The sequence below is a fragment of a genome, unplaced genomic scaffold, assembly GCF_019419815.1.
Source record: "Pyrus x bretschneideri cultivar Hongxiangsu unplaced genomic scaffold, Pyrus_bretschneideri_v1 Contig13, whole genome shotgun sequence".
NCBI classification, from domain to species: Eukaryota; Viridiplantae; Streptophyta; class Magnoliopsida; order Rosales; family Rosaceae; genus Pyrus; species Pyrus x bretschneideri.
Genome location: NW_025999424.1, coordinates 4,636,015 through 4,651,200, shown reverse-complemented (window position 1 = coordinate 4,651,200; position 15,186 = coordinate 4,636,015). Strand labels below are relative to the sequence as shown.

Sequence of the window (15,186 nt, the reverse complement as noted above, 5' to 3'; positions counted from 1 at the left end):
CTCTCTCACTTGGTTCTTTCCAAACTTCCTCCATGAAAACTCTATTCTTCAACTCCTCTCTTTGGTAGGTCTCTCTAACTTTCTCCCAAGGCCTCAAACTTTCCTTTAAATTTTCACCCTCAAGTCTCAACCTTTCAAGCTTTTCCTTTGCCAGAAAAAAAAAACAGGTCTCCGTATTTCGGTTCCCGAATTTTGCTGGGTTCTAGCTGGAGTTGGGTTTGAAATCTGCAGGTTTAGCGGAGACATGGTGATGTTGGGATTGGAGAGGTTGGTGGTGAACTTGAAATCCAAGTTCAGGTCTTTGAAGGTGAATAAGAAGCCTTACGACAAGATCGAAAAGAGTGAGAGCATGAGAGTTGAAATAAGGAGCAAGAAGGCCAGAAAGCTCATTGAAAAGACTATGCAAGTTGCAGATTCTCCCAAGTCCAAAACTTTTGCTTTTTGATTGTATATATTTTAGACATCAAAAATACCAAAGCTAATGATTTCCTCCTTGTGTTGGGTAACTTAGCCTCTTCGTTCAATAGAATAAAAGGTGATGAATTTGGGGTCTTCTCTTCTTGGTTCTTACAGTGTATCTCTCTCTTCCTCACTCTTCACACACACACACAAACACAATCGCTCACAACCATATACACAATATTGCCATATCAAGAACACAAGGTGTGAATTTTACCAAGATTACAATTTTTGGAGAGAGGTTGTTCATTGCCCTCTATTTTGTTCTTTTCTTTTTCTGTATACGTCTAAGCTGAGCAACTAAGCATTGTTTATTCTAATCTAACGAAGAAACATTGTGATTTTTTTTTTTCTTTTGGTTATTGATTATAGATATCAAAAAGTCTTTATTCCTTATTAATAGACAATTGGTTGATTATAGATGTCATAGCCTTTATTACTTATTAATAGACAATTGGATAATACTTGCTTAGGCAATGAGCTCATTCTCTCCACTTGCAAATAAAGTATCTTCACCGTAAAAACTTCATAATCAGAATCATTCAATCCCTTAATCTCTCTTTGAAGATCATCCATTCAAAAAAATCATTTGAATTGAAGATTTTTTAGTCATCCAAGTGTAACAGATAAATCAACGGTTTGTCATGAATATGCTACTTGATACCTACACTGCTGATTTATTTTGATACATTTAGATGACTAAACAATCTCAAATTCAAATGGTTTTTTGTAAACAAGATCTTCAAATAAAGATTAAGAGATTGAACAATTCCGATTATAAAATTTTCACAATATAGATACGTTATTTGTAAGTGTGAGAATGAGCTCATCCCCTAAAGGAGGAAAGGGACAGGAGGAATGCAAGTATTATCCTAGACAAATTTATTTTTTTTCTAGTGGGCACTTAAGTCTCCAATTTAAGTTTCCCTTTCCCTTTCTATGGAATTCATTAACAAATACTGAACCTAGATCGCCATTGTGAGTGACAAAGTGCAATATGGATGAAGCTAAAATATTTAGTCAACTTGCTTACACCCAGATCTGCTATCATTTTTCATGAAAAACAATAAATAAAAGTAAAAATTGATGTCAAAATCAGCATGGTTTTTAATTTATCCCTTATAATTTCAATTGTGGGATGATGTAGGAAGGGGTAGTTAAAATTGAGCAATTTCCTTCCATGCATTTTGTAAGGGTTTTTTTTTAGAGTATCGTTATACTTAACATCTATTTGTATCATCATTTGTACCATCTTTCTAATAAAGTAGCATCTACTAACACACGTGAGTCTCATCTTTATTAAAAAGATAATACAGATAATGATATAAATAGATAATAAAAATAGCATTTTTTCTTTTTTTATCCTCATGCATTTTTTGCATCTTCTTCTACAACCCACTACTATATATGTACACTACACAACACAATGTGGAAGAAATGCCATGTTATTACATCACCTCCAACATGGAGCCACATGATAAAAAGCATTGGTGTTTGGTTAAGTTTGGGTAATTTTGTTCATTCTCTTTTCTACATTTATAAGTTGTTGTGAGTAAGATTAAGAAGAACACAACAGAATTAGGTCGCGGAATAAGACGAATGATAGAAGACAAAGAGACCGAAAGTAAAGTCGTCTTGGCGTGGCAAATTGTTTGCCCATGAAAACTGAAGGCTTTAATTAATTTGATGGTCGACATCATGCACTGTACATTTCGATGGCCCCTAACATTATTATATTTTGGGTAAATTACATAAAATTACTTTAACTATTAGGTCATTAACAGTTTCATACTTTATCTTTTAAAAGTTTCAATGTTATACGTTAAATTCGAATTTGTTGCAATGTCACATCTTCCCGACCCCCCCTTCCCTGCAATCCATATCCCGTCTTCCCCAAACCCACATCGCACCCATCCTCCACCTCCTCCTTCGCACCCACCCTACAACCCATCTTCCCTGACCCCCCCCCCCCCTTTTTCCTGCAACCCAAATCCAAAACCACTCACACCCACGTCATCCTCTTCCTCCTCCTATGCAACCCCCAAACCCTAATTGCACCCTCCTCTGCAAGCACTTGCCGTCAGCCACCCTCGACCTCTTCATCCTCATTCTCGTCCTCTTCTCCGGGCCCACCCCATTTTCCTTTCCTTGCTCCTAAAACTCCGACACTGGAAGGTGACGGCGTCTTTGGATTGAAGGGAGCAGCGCCAGGAGGAGGAGGAGAGGTGGCGGTAGGGGAGGAAGTTGGGGGTGGCAGAGCCACTCTCAAAGAAGTCATAGAGGAGGGAGGCTTTGAAGGATTTGAGGGAAGGGACGGAGGAGGAGGTGGAGGATGGGTGCGCGGTGGGTTTGGGGAAGACGGGAGGGGGAAGAAAGGGGTAGGTTTGGGGAAGACAGGATCTAGGTTGTAGGGAAGGGGGGGTCCGAGAAGATGGTGATTTGGGGTTTTTTTTATTTTTTTTAAGGGTCAATTATATTTTAATAATTTTTTTAATAAAAATTGGGCCCCATCTCATTTAATAGAGGAATTGACAGACAACTAACAGAAGGTATGACATTGCAACAAATTCGAAGATAAGATATAACATTGAAACTTTTTAAAGACGAGGTATGAAACTGTTAATGACCCAATAATTGAGGTAGTTTTATGTAATTTACCCTTATTTTTTTTAAGATCAACTCCACATTATTATTTTTTTTAAATACGATTTTTACTATATTTTTCATTTCATATTTGTATCACCTTTTTGAAAAGCAACTTGACATTTTCAATGGCGCCTAACTTTCTCAAAACTACTACTCTTACCACATTTTTTCATACCACATTTTTTGAAAAGCATCTCTACATTTTTCATACTACATTTGTATCATACGTCTAATAGAAATAGAACCCACATGTGCTAGTGGGCCATACTTCTATTAAAAAGTTGTACAAATGTGATAAAAAACAAAAATATTATTCTTACCATTTATATTGTGGCATCTCTCTAATAGTGACATAAACCATCTATTTTTTATCATCTCTCTAACACTGATAGAACCCATGTGTGTTGGTGAGTCCTATATCTATTAGAGAGATGGTACAAATGAAGGTACAAATAAATGGTAAACATAGTACTACTCTATACAAAATAGGCTTTTTAGCCAAAATTAAATTCTCCACATGCTTTTTCACCATTTTTCTCTCATTTCTCTAAAAAAATACTCATATGTTGCTCATTTTGGCAGTGAAATCAACTCTTCAACTATTATTAAAAACAATTTGGCGTCGAACTCAAGTAAATCATCGCAAACGATACTTGACTTTTTCCCTTTCGTTAATTTTTGGAAAGAAATTGTATAGTATGCACACTTGAATATAATGAAATGGATGGTTCAAAGATTCCTTACCGATTTCTAATTTTCAATCTTAGTTTTACACCAAACGAATCTTTGTCACCCAAAACCCCAATTCAGAAACCCTAATCACTTTTTCCTTTTTCTTTGTCGACTACCAAGGACGAATTGACGAGAGACATGAGGACTTTGGTAGAAAAGACGAGAGATGAGTCAAAAAGGGTGAAAAACAAGTGGAGTTTGATTTTACAAAAATACCCTCAAACTTAATGGAGCTTTTTAACAGAATGACTAAAATGATAGATGATGGACAATCTTAATAACCACTTTTATCGATTTTAAATCTCAAGGACCAAAATGATAGTTATGCAAATCTCAGGAACTATTTTGAATACAAAGCCTATAAAATATAGTAAGTGTAGCATTACCTGTATTTTCTCACTACGTATAGGGCAAATGTTGTCCACACAAAATATCACACAGAGATAGGCTCTAAAAAGATTTTCTTCATCTTTTTTTCCTAATAGGTGAATGAATAAATCATAGGTGATATTGGACCACATATAAATGTGAAACACATGAATATTTATGACAAATTCACACGACTCAAACATCATAAATGTTGTTTTCTACCACAATAAATTTCTGGCAAATGACAAAAACACACGAATATTCATGACAAACGTGAGATTTCATTTGATATTCCACAAACGCGAGGTTTCTGTCTTCAAACATCAAACGAATACGGATGAATAATCACAAACATGAATATGAAGCATCCCAGCGCAAGAAAATTGTTCCTCCCATTCCTATTGCATTTTTCATGGGGTCAACATTGACTAGACAACCTCTAAGAAGCAAAGCTTTAAAGAAAAATACAATACACATTGAATATGATTTGAGGTGCGGTTAACAATTTGCGGTGTTAATAATGAATTTTAATGCGAGGTGTATTCAACAATGTGTAAGATGCTAACTTTTGCTTTTCATTCGTGTTTTTTTGCCATTGAAGGTGTTAAAAATAAAATAGAAAAATTAACATCGCTTCTCTGACAACGGTTAATGTCAATTAAAAACACATTAAAATTCAAACTATAAAAAGACAAAAAGATCTCATAGCCTATCGACGTTAATATCGAATGCTCGGCGAAAGAGTATAGACTATTAGAATAGTAGATATAAAGAACACTCACCACCAATTCTGATGACTTTTTAAGCCCCCTTGTGAAAATACTAGTTCACAAGCACATCTGCATTTTCATAACTCAATTAAGGATTGAGGCCTTCTTGATGTTTTATATTTTCGGAGACGCATATCAATAGCTGTGAAGGTAGAGCCTTCGGAGGTCCTTGCAGTGAATGCATGTCCATGGAAACAAAGGAGGGTCCAGGCAGAAGTTATGGATGCACCGAATGCGGCAGACGTCACAACTGAACAGAAGATCTACAGGTTCCCGCTGACGACATACAGAACAAGCAGTTGCCGACATGGACTGTTTATCACCAGAAGAGAATAAAAAGAAAAGGCTCGATTAAGCACCCAGACAACCAAATCAGCAAAAGATTTAATGATACAATGACGAGAACGAACACTTTAAAAGTTTTAGTAAGAGTAAGCAGTGGAAGAGTAAATGCAAAAGAGCTCTAAAGGCAAACACTTGCACATACATTTCTTTGACAATCCAAGCAGGTCTCGCACACCCCACACATTTCCAGATTATCCAGATAGAATTTCTAATTTGGAGACACATAATGTTGGCATAGCTATCGGAAATGTAGGGAATGACTTTTCTATCGACTTCAAGAAGAGACATGTCCAAACAGAGGATAAAGAAATTTTTTAAGTAAGTTGGGAGATAGATATTGTCATTTGGTAAGGTAGAAAATCAAGATCTTATGAACTTTCCAGATTTTTGTAATCTTTTCCTTTGATTTTTCATGTCAACCTGATCGTACTAGCGTGTTTTTGCACTCTTCGTCCATGTTTAAATTAAGATGGCTTAAAATCATCAAAGCATGTTATTATAAAAATGCATCATAAACGCTTTTTCATTTCGGTCAAAAACATCAGTTCATTCAAAACAAAAACAGGCCAAAAGGCAGAGTCCAATGATCCATTTACAAACACTAAAATTGCCTGATATTGAAGAATGGAGATTGAATTCTTCTGGAAAGGCATTAAATTGAACAGATTGAAACCTCATACACAAATAAGCATTGTAGGCAGGCCTAAAATGTGCACTTTACTACTAGCACTCAGACAATGTCTAATAAAGTTTTAACAATAAAACAAGGAGATTTACATACCGGAGCAGAAAAATTGGGTGGTCCTCGGTAAGTAGGCACTGGTATGTCCATTTTCGGGGCAGATGGAATGGTTTGGGAGTATATTTTCTGATCAATCATGTCTGCATCATCAACCTTGGTAATGCTTGTAAAACTAGCCTTGCATAAGGGGCAAGTTGAATTCTTTCTCTTTGAACTCTGCACACACCATAAACGACTTATGAATTCCGTGTCCTCAAATAATATCAACAAAGAAGAGAAAAACACTAAATCAAGGTGAGTTCATGGGAAGGTTAACAATCTTTGAAACCAGAATAAGGAAAAGTATTTCAATTTGGGTAAACGCAGAGAATATTTAAAATTTTTGAACAATCAGAAATTATACAATTGTTAGTGAACAAGAACACGTACCATATGACCAGCCCAGTTTTCAATGCATGAGTAACAGAATCGATGACCACACGGCAAAATTCCTCGAATTGAACTATATTCTGTCCAGCATATTACACATGATAACTCCATCGAAGGAATTTTGGTGGCAGCTTCAGTCTCAAATCTGCTTTCAGATTCCTCTTTTGAGTTCTCAACTTCAAACCATTCATCTCGGGGAGTTTCCTCCAGAGCAGTTGGTTCATCCTCAACTGAAATATTTGGATGCTTGGAAGAAGATGGGTGATTCCGATCAGCCTCCTCAACACCTTTCAGACCATTTCTGATTCTTCTTCCAATGCACAAGCCATTATCAGTATCTCTTTCAGTTTCCAGTATATTATCATTTCTTTCTTCATCTGAATCATCAGAAAGGACTGTGATTACATCATTACATGTACTCTGAAATCTGGTTGGGTGGCACTCTTGATCATACTCTGAGAGTTCCGATTCTACCATATGTCTATCAATATTCTTTTTTATAAGCTTCCTTCCTTTACGTGAAGTTCCAGCCATGCTGCTTTCCTTACCACTGAAAATGTTTCTTTTAGCTCTCACCAAATGGGTGGAAGACTCTTGAACCTTCTCCTGCGAGTAAAAGACACAATGACGTTAAGATTGCATCATGGCAGTGATTAATCACAATTATCCGATTTTGAAAATTTAAACGCTTATAGAACATTACTTAGAAAAGCGAAGCTTAATTTTCTATATGCATAAAACTTATCCACAGACGTATACAACGGAAGACCACCAGAGGCAAAAGAACGAAAAAATAAAGTAAAAAAAGGGACACAAAAATTCAGTTCAATCGATTACCTCCCTTCTAAGTGATATAGTTAGAGGAGGATCTTCAAGACAGTGCCTGCTACTTGATCGCAGTTCTTGCTTCGAATTCCGTCCATCATGTTTCTGCTTTGCCTTATGAGAACTGCTGTTTTCTTTAAATGCACGAAACAAATTCTACAGAAAATTCACATAGAAAAAGCACAGTCAGATCCTCCATGTCTGTCAAACTGAGAAAAACTGAAATGCTTCAACAAAGGAATTCTGCAAGCATACATGCAAGACAGCATTATCATAGAATAAGAGTGTGAGGGATAAAGACAGATTTTTACAGAAGCTACCTCATCCAAAAGACGTGATTCAGCCAAAAGATGACGGCGAGAAGCTCCACAGTCCGAATCAATAATTTTTACCAAGTCATCACAACCATTTGATTTGTCCGAAAGCGCATTCCATTTTTTCAATGACTCATCCACTGTAACAACAGGTGGAGGTTCTAAGAGTAAGGGTCCGACTTCCTGTCCACTGCAAAGAATTGAAACCCAAGAAGTGTATGTCCCTGATTACAAATCTACTTTGCAAGTCAAAAATATAAATTAGGCAGCGGCAAGCAACAAGATGGACTAATCCGAGAGTAATACCTCAATTTATCAAACAGCTAAATCCCAGATTTAATCACCTAATTGCTAACACCTAAGAGTTCCCAAACCAAGAAATGTTGACACCTAATTAGCTCACTGAAGCTACCACGTCACCATTCAGAGTCTCAATTTCAAAGAAAGCAATCATTTTTACACCTTAAACTTAAAAAATACTAACAACCCAGATGTAATCTTACTATTATTATGTAAAATAAGGGGAAGTCAAGCAATTTTTCCATACCATCTCAAAGTGTAAGGACGCTCAGGTACTCTTTTTCCTTGCTTTATGCACTCCTCAATCCACCGGTGGTTGACAACTTTCATGTCAAACTTGTTAGCCAGTTCGTACTTCCTCCCTTCGAATTTCCAACACACCTAATCACCCAATATTAACAACACGCCTCCATAAACACAAAATACAATCACATTGCCTAATTAGAACAGAAAATACATCGAAACGGGTTCGAAGAAAACCAACCAAGTGAGTGGTCGATCGAGACATCGCGCCGACATAGCTCGCACCGGCGCGAGAAATGAGCTTGATGAGGTTGAACCGCTCAGACCCATGGTACCCGCTCACGGTCGCGATCACGGATTCCATGCCCTGAATCGGTGATCCCATGGCCTCTGCAAATACACAAACAAACAACCACTTAAAAAACTGGGTCTTTTTAAAACGACACAGTTTCGAGCCAAATCTACTGGTTTTAGAATTACTAGATCTTGACGAAGCTTCAGAAGAATCCTAATGGTATAATCATACTAATATGCATTTAATTGAGCTTAATTGAAGTTGAGAGAGAGAGAGAGAGAAAGAGAGAGAGAGATTGACTGGGAGATTGGGGGAGGCGAAGCGGTGGCGTTGTTCTGCCAATGAAAATGATTTGGCGGGCAACTCGAAAATTTTGAAATTTCGGCAGCAGCGAAGCGTTTATGAATGCCGCGGATGACGGCCCTGCCTTTACTTAATGGGCCGCTCAAAAGAATGGCTCCTGTCCTATAATTTATTTTGTTTTTTTCTTCAAAACAAAAATTAAAATACAAACAAATTAGTAAAAATATTACGATCTGGTGGTATTACTCTTCTTGAAAGTGAAAGGTTTTAGGTTCGAATCTCATGGATAGTGAATTTGATATCAAATTAGGCTACCCATTATGTGGTTTAGTCGAACCCCACATACTTAGTAAAAGTAAAATGGCCCTAATTAATTAACAAGAGGAAGGGGAGTTTGGCTAAGCGACACAATGAGCAACCTAATTTGATATTAAATTCGTCATCCACGAGATTCAAACCTAAGACCTCTCACGTACAAGTGAGGAGGAATACCACATTATTGCTAGTCCATTGTGAGGCTAAGCCTATCCCTACCCTTAGTGTAGATATTACTGTTTGTTCCAAAAAAAAAAAAAAAAAACAAAGAGTTCATAAAATTTTTAAATGATTTATTATATTAACACTTCACATATTGTTAAATAAACTCCGCATACTTAATACACCTCAGATTTACTTTTTCAATTAGAAATTATCTTCATAGACCCCCACATACTTACTCATAATAATCTCACACCCCACATTTTAAACATACACCTTACATTTTTTATACATGTGACATTCTTCAAAGCTTATTGTACTTATTTTTAATTTTGATAAAATGAATCTAGCTACCCAGCTCTTCCTAGGTTAATTACTTCTAGGATAATGATTAGCAGTAATAATTATCACTTTCAGGCTAATTACTCGAACGAATCAAAATCATTATCCTCTCAGTTTGGATGAACTTAATCTTATAAGAATAATTAATATTATAACTTTTAGAAATTATTATTAGCACTCCAAAAATCTTATTTGGCACTGCAAACTTTCTACAATTATAAAGAAAAATACACTTGTGAGAAGTGTAGAATAAGATTTTTGGAATGCTAATAACAATTCCCTAACTTTTATCAGAACTTACCAGGTACTCCTTCTTAGCCGACTTAGTACTGGTTTGGTATTGAGGTGTTTTTACAAAAAGTGAGTATAAAAAAAAACTGAGCTCAAAAAAGTGTTAGGTAAACACTTAAAAACAGCTTATTTTCACAGTTTTAAGTGAAAAAAAAAGCTAAAAATGTGAAACAGTAAAAATGAGCTTATTCTCACAGCATAGCAAAAACAATTTTTTTCAAAGCACAGCAATACCAAACCAGCCCTTACCATGATGCAAGGAAGCAGGGTTCCAATGACAGTGCCAAGGTTTGTCACTAATCACCATTTCACTCACATTTACAAACACTGGTTTTTATCTCATTTCGTTTTCTTTTTCGAACTGAAAATTTTGCAGAGTTGCTGCTTTCTGTCCATGAGATTGAATTGTATCTCCAAATTTGTGGGTAAATTATAAGGTGTCTAGACCTGTAAATATCTTAAAGCCCCTATGTCCATGGGGGAGGAACCTTCTATGAAGTGCATCCATTTTCATCTTTCTAAACTTGTGTGCTATTTGAGTATTTATCAATAGTAGCCAAAATTTAACGCCTAATGTCATTAAGGGAAATTTTGAAATAGGTCCAATTTTATAGACTACCTTTTGAAATAGGTCCAATTTTTAGTGACTTTTGACTTTTGAAATATGTCCAATTTTTAGTTATTTTGGACCTATTTCAAAAAACCCCTTTCATTAATGTCATTTTTTTTATAAAATATTTCAAATGTAGCAGAAAAACCACTTAAATAGACTTAAATACCTTCAAAATTAAAACCAAATAACAAAACCCTATTGAATCAGAATTTAGGAAAAATGAGAGACCACGATGTCATAGGATTCCCAGCCAATACCAATGAAATCAGCCAATATCCAAAACCAATGAAATTGTCAGTAGCCTTCAAGATTTCAGTTATACTAAGATCTTTGGTTTCATTGGTATTGGCAGGGAACCCTCTGACATAGTGGTCTCTTATTTTTTTTTGAAATTATGATTCAATAGGGTTTTGTTATTTGGTTTTAATTTTTAGGGTATTTAAGTTTATTTAAGTGATTTTTCTGCTATATTTGAAAGATTTTCTCAATCAACATTTTTGTATTAATAAATATTTCGTAATTTTGATTGGAAATCTTTCTTCCTCTTCTTCTTTTTTTTCGTCATCTTTTTTAGGTGTGTTATTGTGCCATTGTGTTACCGAGTTAATAGTATATATGGCTGGAAAAGACCAGATTCTTTGGTTCTATTTCAATATGTCATATCCGCCAATAATTGTCTTTCTTTGGGATGCATTCTCTAAATGATACTCGCATGTCGCACTCTCTTGGTTTACCTCATGTGAAGTTTTCAAAAATATTGATTTTGTGTTTCATTTGTCAAAAATAATTTTTCTCAATCAACATGTTTGTAGGTTCGTTAGTTAGGGTTTTCTTCAACAATGCTGGGTGGAAGGGTTTTGATAGTTGAAGAAAATAAATAATACGTTAAAAGTGATTTGTGGTTTATTTAGAACTTTTTTTTAATATTTAAAACCTAATAAAGTCAAATTTGTCATTGCATAATAAGGTACACAAGTCATTTAATATTAAACTTTAATGCATGATGCATTCAACATTATATGGGGTGCTAATAAAAAAAACAAAAATCTTTTAAAAGAGTTTTTAAATTATGAGGTATTTAATCAAGATTTTTAAGAAGTTCATGAATATTCATTTAAAATTTTTGAGAAGTTTATAAAACTGCACAGAAATTTAATTGTATTTATTCAAGATTTTATAGTAGTACATAAGACTCTGTATTTAACAGAGATTTGGTTTTAAATTATTTTAAAAAGTGAAGAATTTTGATAGATCTTATAGTGTTTTTTAGGCTTTAAGCAATTAACCATGTCACTGGCCATCAATAGCCGGAAGCCCGATCTATGGGAGTGAGCGATTTGAACCCCGGTGGAAGGTGGTCCAAACACTATCGTGGCAAGCTGACCTAACCCATATTTGTGGTATATGGCTCGGAAAAACAGAGTTCTGTTATACATTTGACTTCCCTTTTTGGCATTAACGTACATTTGATTTCATGCAGTATCTGTGCTCCCCTTCTCGTTTGGATCCAATTTAGTTGCTCAAACATGAATGATTGTAGAAACTGGAAAGACTAAGGTGTGACTGCAAACATCTTTCTTCTCATTTGAATATCTAATACAAACCGTATCCGGTTGCCTGTGTCACAACTAATGGCAGAATACCCCGGTTAATTTTTGTTCCCCAACCATAAACGAAAAATCGAAGAAAAAAGCCGAAGACCAGAAAAGGCCCCAACAAATACATGTTATTCAAGGTAGCAGATGATTGGAGATTCAGAGGAAATTTTGAGAAATTTTGGATATCCTAACTACTACCCTATTTCTGGAGAATTTTTTGGTTCGATGACTTGAGCTCATCTTCGAACAGGGTTTCCCCCTCCCAGTCCTCGAGGTGGTGGTGCCTCGTACCCACTCCCACCACGAGCTGGTGGTGTTGTTGCAGAACCATAATGCACATTGCCTGTGGGCATATGTCCTTGAGGACCACCACCAGCAGCTCTAGACTGTGTATCATAGTTGACACCCCGGGTTGGATCATAACCAGGCACTCTTTGCACTTCATAACCCGGTCTCTGTACATCATATCCAGGTCTCTGTGCGTCATAAGCGGGTCCTCTCTGTGGATCATAAGCAGGCCCTCTCTGTGAATCATAAGCAGGTCCTCTCTGTGCATCATGAGCAGGTCCTCCTGAAGGATCATAACCAGGCCCTCTTGGTGCATCATAACCAGTCCTTGCAAGAGGTCCAGATTGAGCTCCAACTAATGGAGGAGTCCCTGTGGCAGCAGCACCGCCAGCACCAGCAGCAACAGCGCAGCCGCAGCCGTAGCAGGAGGGAAGGGGACACGTCCCTGATATACATTATACAGTGGAACAGCGTATAAGTATTCATTTGCATCACTCTAGAGGCAGTGAGGAAAATATGTTTCAACTGAAAACATATGATTTGAGCAGGACAGCAAGACTTCTTAAGAGTTTATCAGCAGCCACATTCAACAAGGTTTTACAGGCCATACCTTGATTATTTTTCAAATCACCTACTATAGTACTAATTTTACTCAAGTTACGTGCAACCGAGATTCCCAACCAAAATTCTTATCAGTTTGGCTTTGAGAGAGCGAAGGCTATGGATATACAGAACTGAATTTAATATTTGATTTTTGCGGCTAATTTGAAGTTGTATTGGTGTTCCAATAGAAAGGGAGTGGTAAAACACAGTATGATTGTCACCTGCGTATTCTTTTCCTAAAGATACTTTTAACTCTAATTTACTTTCTGGCAAGGAATAACTTTGGGGAAAAATGCAAGCAAAAATAAAAGATTTTTGACAACCACTGTCACAATTTCTAGCATCCATGCACTAATGATTCATAAAATGAAAAACTGAGCTTGAAGTATTTTCATAAAGGCTTCAGTGGTATTGACATAATGATAATCTATTTTGATTGGTAAGCAGTAGTCTTGTGTTAATAGCATGTGGACAAATAAGCCATTGATGTCACCAACACACACTATACTCTTGCAAACAGCCAATCCCAGTTGAAACAACTGGGACTTCAACAACTAACATGGTAAGGGATAAACGAAAAGAATAAGATGAAAAGCTAACAAAAGGCAAGATGTGGAAAGATCGCATACCTGTTGAACACCATAGCTATCTTCAAAAGCATTTTGTCCCATAGCCTGCCCAGTAGCCTCGTTCTCATTATTTCCCGGGGTTCCATAATATGGGGCACCTACATTTCATTGCCGCAGAGAAGCCAACCACAATGCATTTAAAGGTCAAGGTAAACAATAAACAAGGGTATCCAAATGTCCTCGAATACAAAATGAAGTAAATTTACCAGTTCTACGATCAACATTAGAATTATTCAGTAACTCTGCTCGGAGCTTTTCCACCTCCCTAGCCATGGTAACATAGTTCTTCTCCATGACCTGAAGTGATTCAAGGTGGCTGCTGTATAATCTCTTTTCATAGTCATATGTATCCCTGCACAATTCCAACCAACAGAAAATGTCGAACGGTTTTTCAAAACGGAAAATACGCAACAAGCATTGAAGTTTGAAGTTACAAAAACATAGAACATAAGCACGAACCTGCATAGCTGATATTCCTGCCTCAGTCCATCAAGCTGTGCAACCAAAGCTGGAATCTGCTGCACATCTGCATGAGTCCTCTGAAGATCCTGCCCGAGTTGTTGCACTTTGGTGATGAGTTCTTGCCTCGAAACAACCAAGCTCTGGGCCTCGGCTCGAGAGTTCTGTAGCTCCGCCTTAACAGGCTCAGCCGACTTCAGGTCAGCTTCCATCTTAGCTATACTATCTACAAGGCTACTCATCTGCTGTTCTCTCTCAGACTTGATAGCTCCTATCTGGGCATGTAATATCTGCAACTCATGTTGGGCACCCGCCAGCTCTTGCCTCAGGTTTCCGTGGGTGGCGGCGAGCCTCTGGTTCTCCACCACAAGCCTCTGCATCTCCACATGTTGTGCAGCCAGCTTCTGCTCCATAACTTGTGGAGGAGGCAACATATCAAACGGAGGATAGGCGCCATGGGGCGGCCGCATCCCCGGGCCAAATGGGTCCGGTCCGGAGAGCGGCCGACGCATGTGAGCCGGCGGAATTCGACCTTTGCTTCCCATTTTTCCCGAATTCACCCTAACTTTCCTAACAAATTACAAACTTTTCTGCACAATCAAAACCACACAATGAGAATCGCAAACATTTTGCTTTGAATTTATAAAATTGGTTTGCTTCAACAATCGGGTTTCTTTCTGTTATCGATCTTGATTTCGAATCCGTCCAATCTCACGCCCAAAGTGAAGTTTCCGATTCAGACCTAAAAGTGATTGGCTTTCGAGAAAATTTGGGGAAAGAAAAAATTAACCAGTGGGAAAGTGATACTTACTTGATGAATGGTTGACAGAAAATTTGGTCTTCTGTGGCGAAAATTGAAGTGCCTTTCGTGCTCTGTTGCTCTGCCCTAGTGAGAGAGTAGAGAGAGAATGATTATACGAAGCAAGAAGCGAAGATCACCTCCTGTGCAACTTTTTTTTAGCACCCCTTTTACTTTTCACAGCTTTTTTTTTTTTTAATTTTGTCCCTGAAATAGAATAAATTAGTGCAAAAACAATACTCAAAAGTTAACAAGATTACGTGCAAAGGGAAAATACGTGTGAAAAACATTGTATTTTTTTGGAAGAATGATTCC

General features: G+C 37.0%; 2 protein-coding genes across 3 annotated transcripts; both read right to left on the bottom strand.

Annotated features, from left to right (window-relative positions):
- Positions 1 to 4,817: 4,817 nt before the first annotated feature.
- On the bottom strand, positions 4,818 to 8,890 carry LOC103960332 (E3 ubiquitin-protein ligase rnf8). 2 transcript variants are annotated; one of them, XM_048578671.1, is made up of 8 exons: positions 8,770 to 8,890; positions 8,416 to 8,564; positions 8,179 to 8,312; positions 7,638 to 7,821; positions 7,330 to 7,473; positions 6,493 to 7,098; positions 6,103 to 6,279; positions 4,818 to 5,288 (listed from the first exon to the last, which is right to left on the bottom strand). In XM_048578671.1, exons 2-8 carry the CDS (start codon positions 8,557 to 8,559, stop codon positions 5,112 to 5,114), a joined length of 1,566 nt encoding a protein of 521 aa, XP_048434628.1. In that variant the 5' UTR covers positions 8,560 to 8,564; positions 8,770 to 8,890; the 3' UTR covers positions 4,818 to 5,111. The 2 variants fall into 2 exon arrangements, with proteins under 2 accessions (XP_048434628.1, XP_048434629.1); XM_048578672.1 differs by having other exon boundaries at positions 8,655 to 8,793.
- A 3,165-nt stretch (positions 8,891 to 12,055) lies between these two features.
- LOC103962688 (protein FLX-like 2) lies at positions 12,056 to 15,049 on the bottom strand. Its single transcript, XM_009375435.3, is given in 6 exon segments — positions 12,056 to 12,791; positions 12,794 to 12,826; positions 13,614 to 13,711; positions 13,820 to 13,965; positions 14,073 to 14,662; positions 14,884 to 15,049. Coding segments are annotated over 5 exon segments (1,284 nt in total). The 5' UTR covers positions 14,618 to 14,662; positions 14,884 to 15,049; the 3' UTR covers positions 12,056 to 12,329.
- Positions 15,050 to 15,186: the final 137 nt, after the last annotated feature.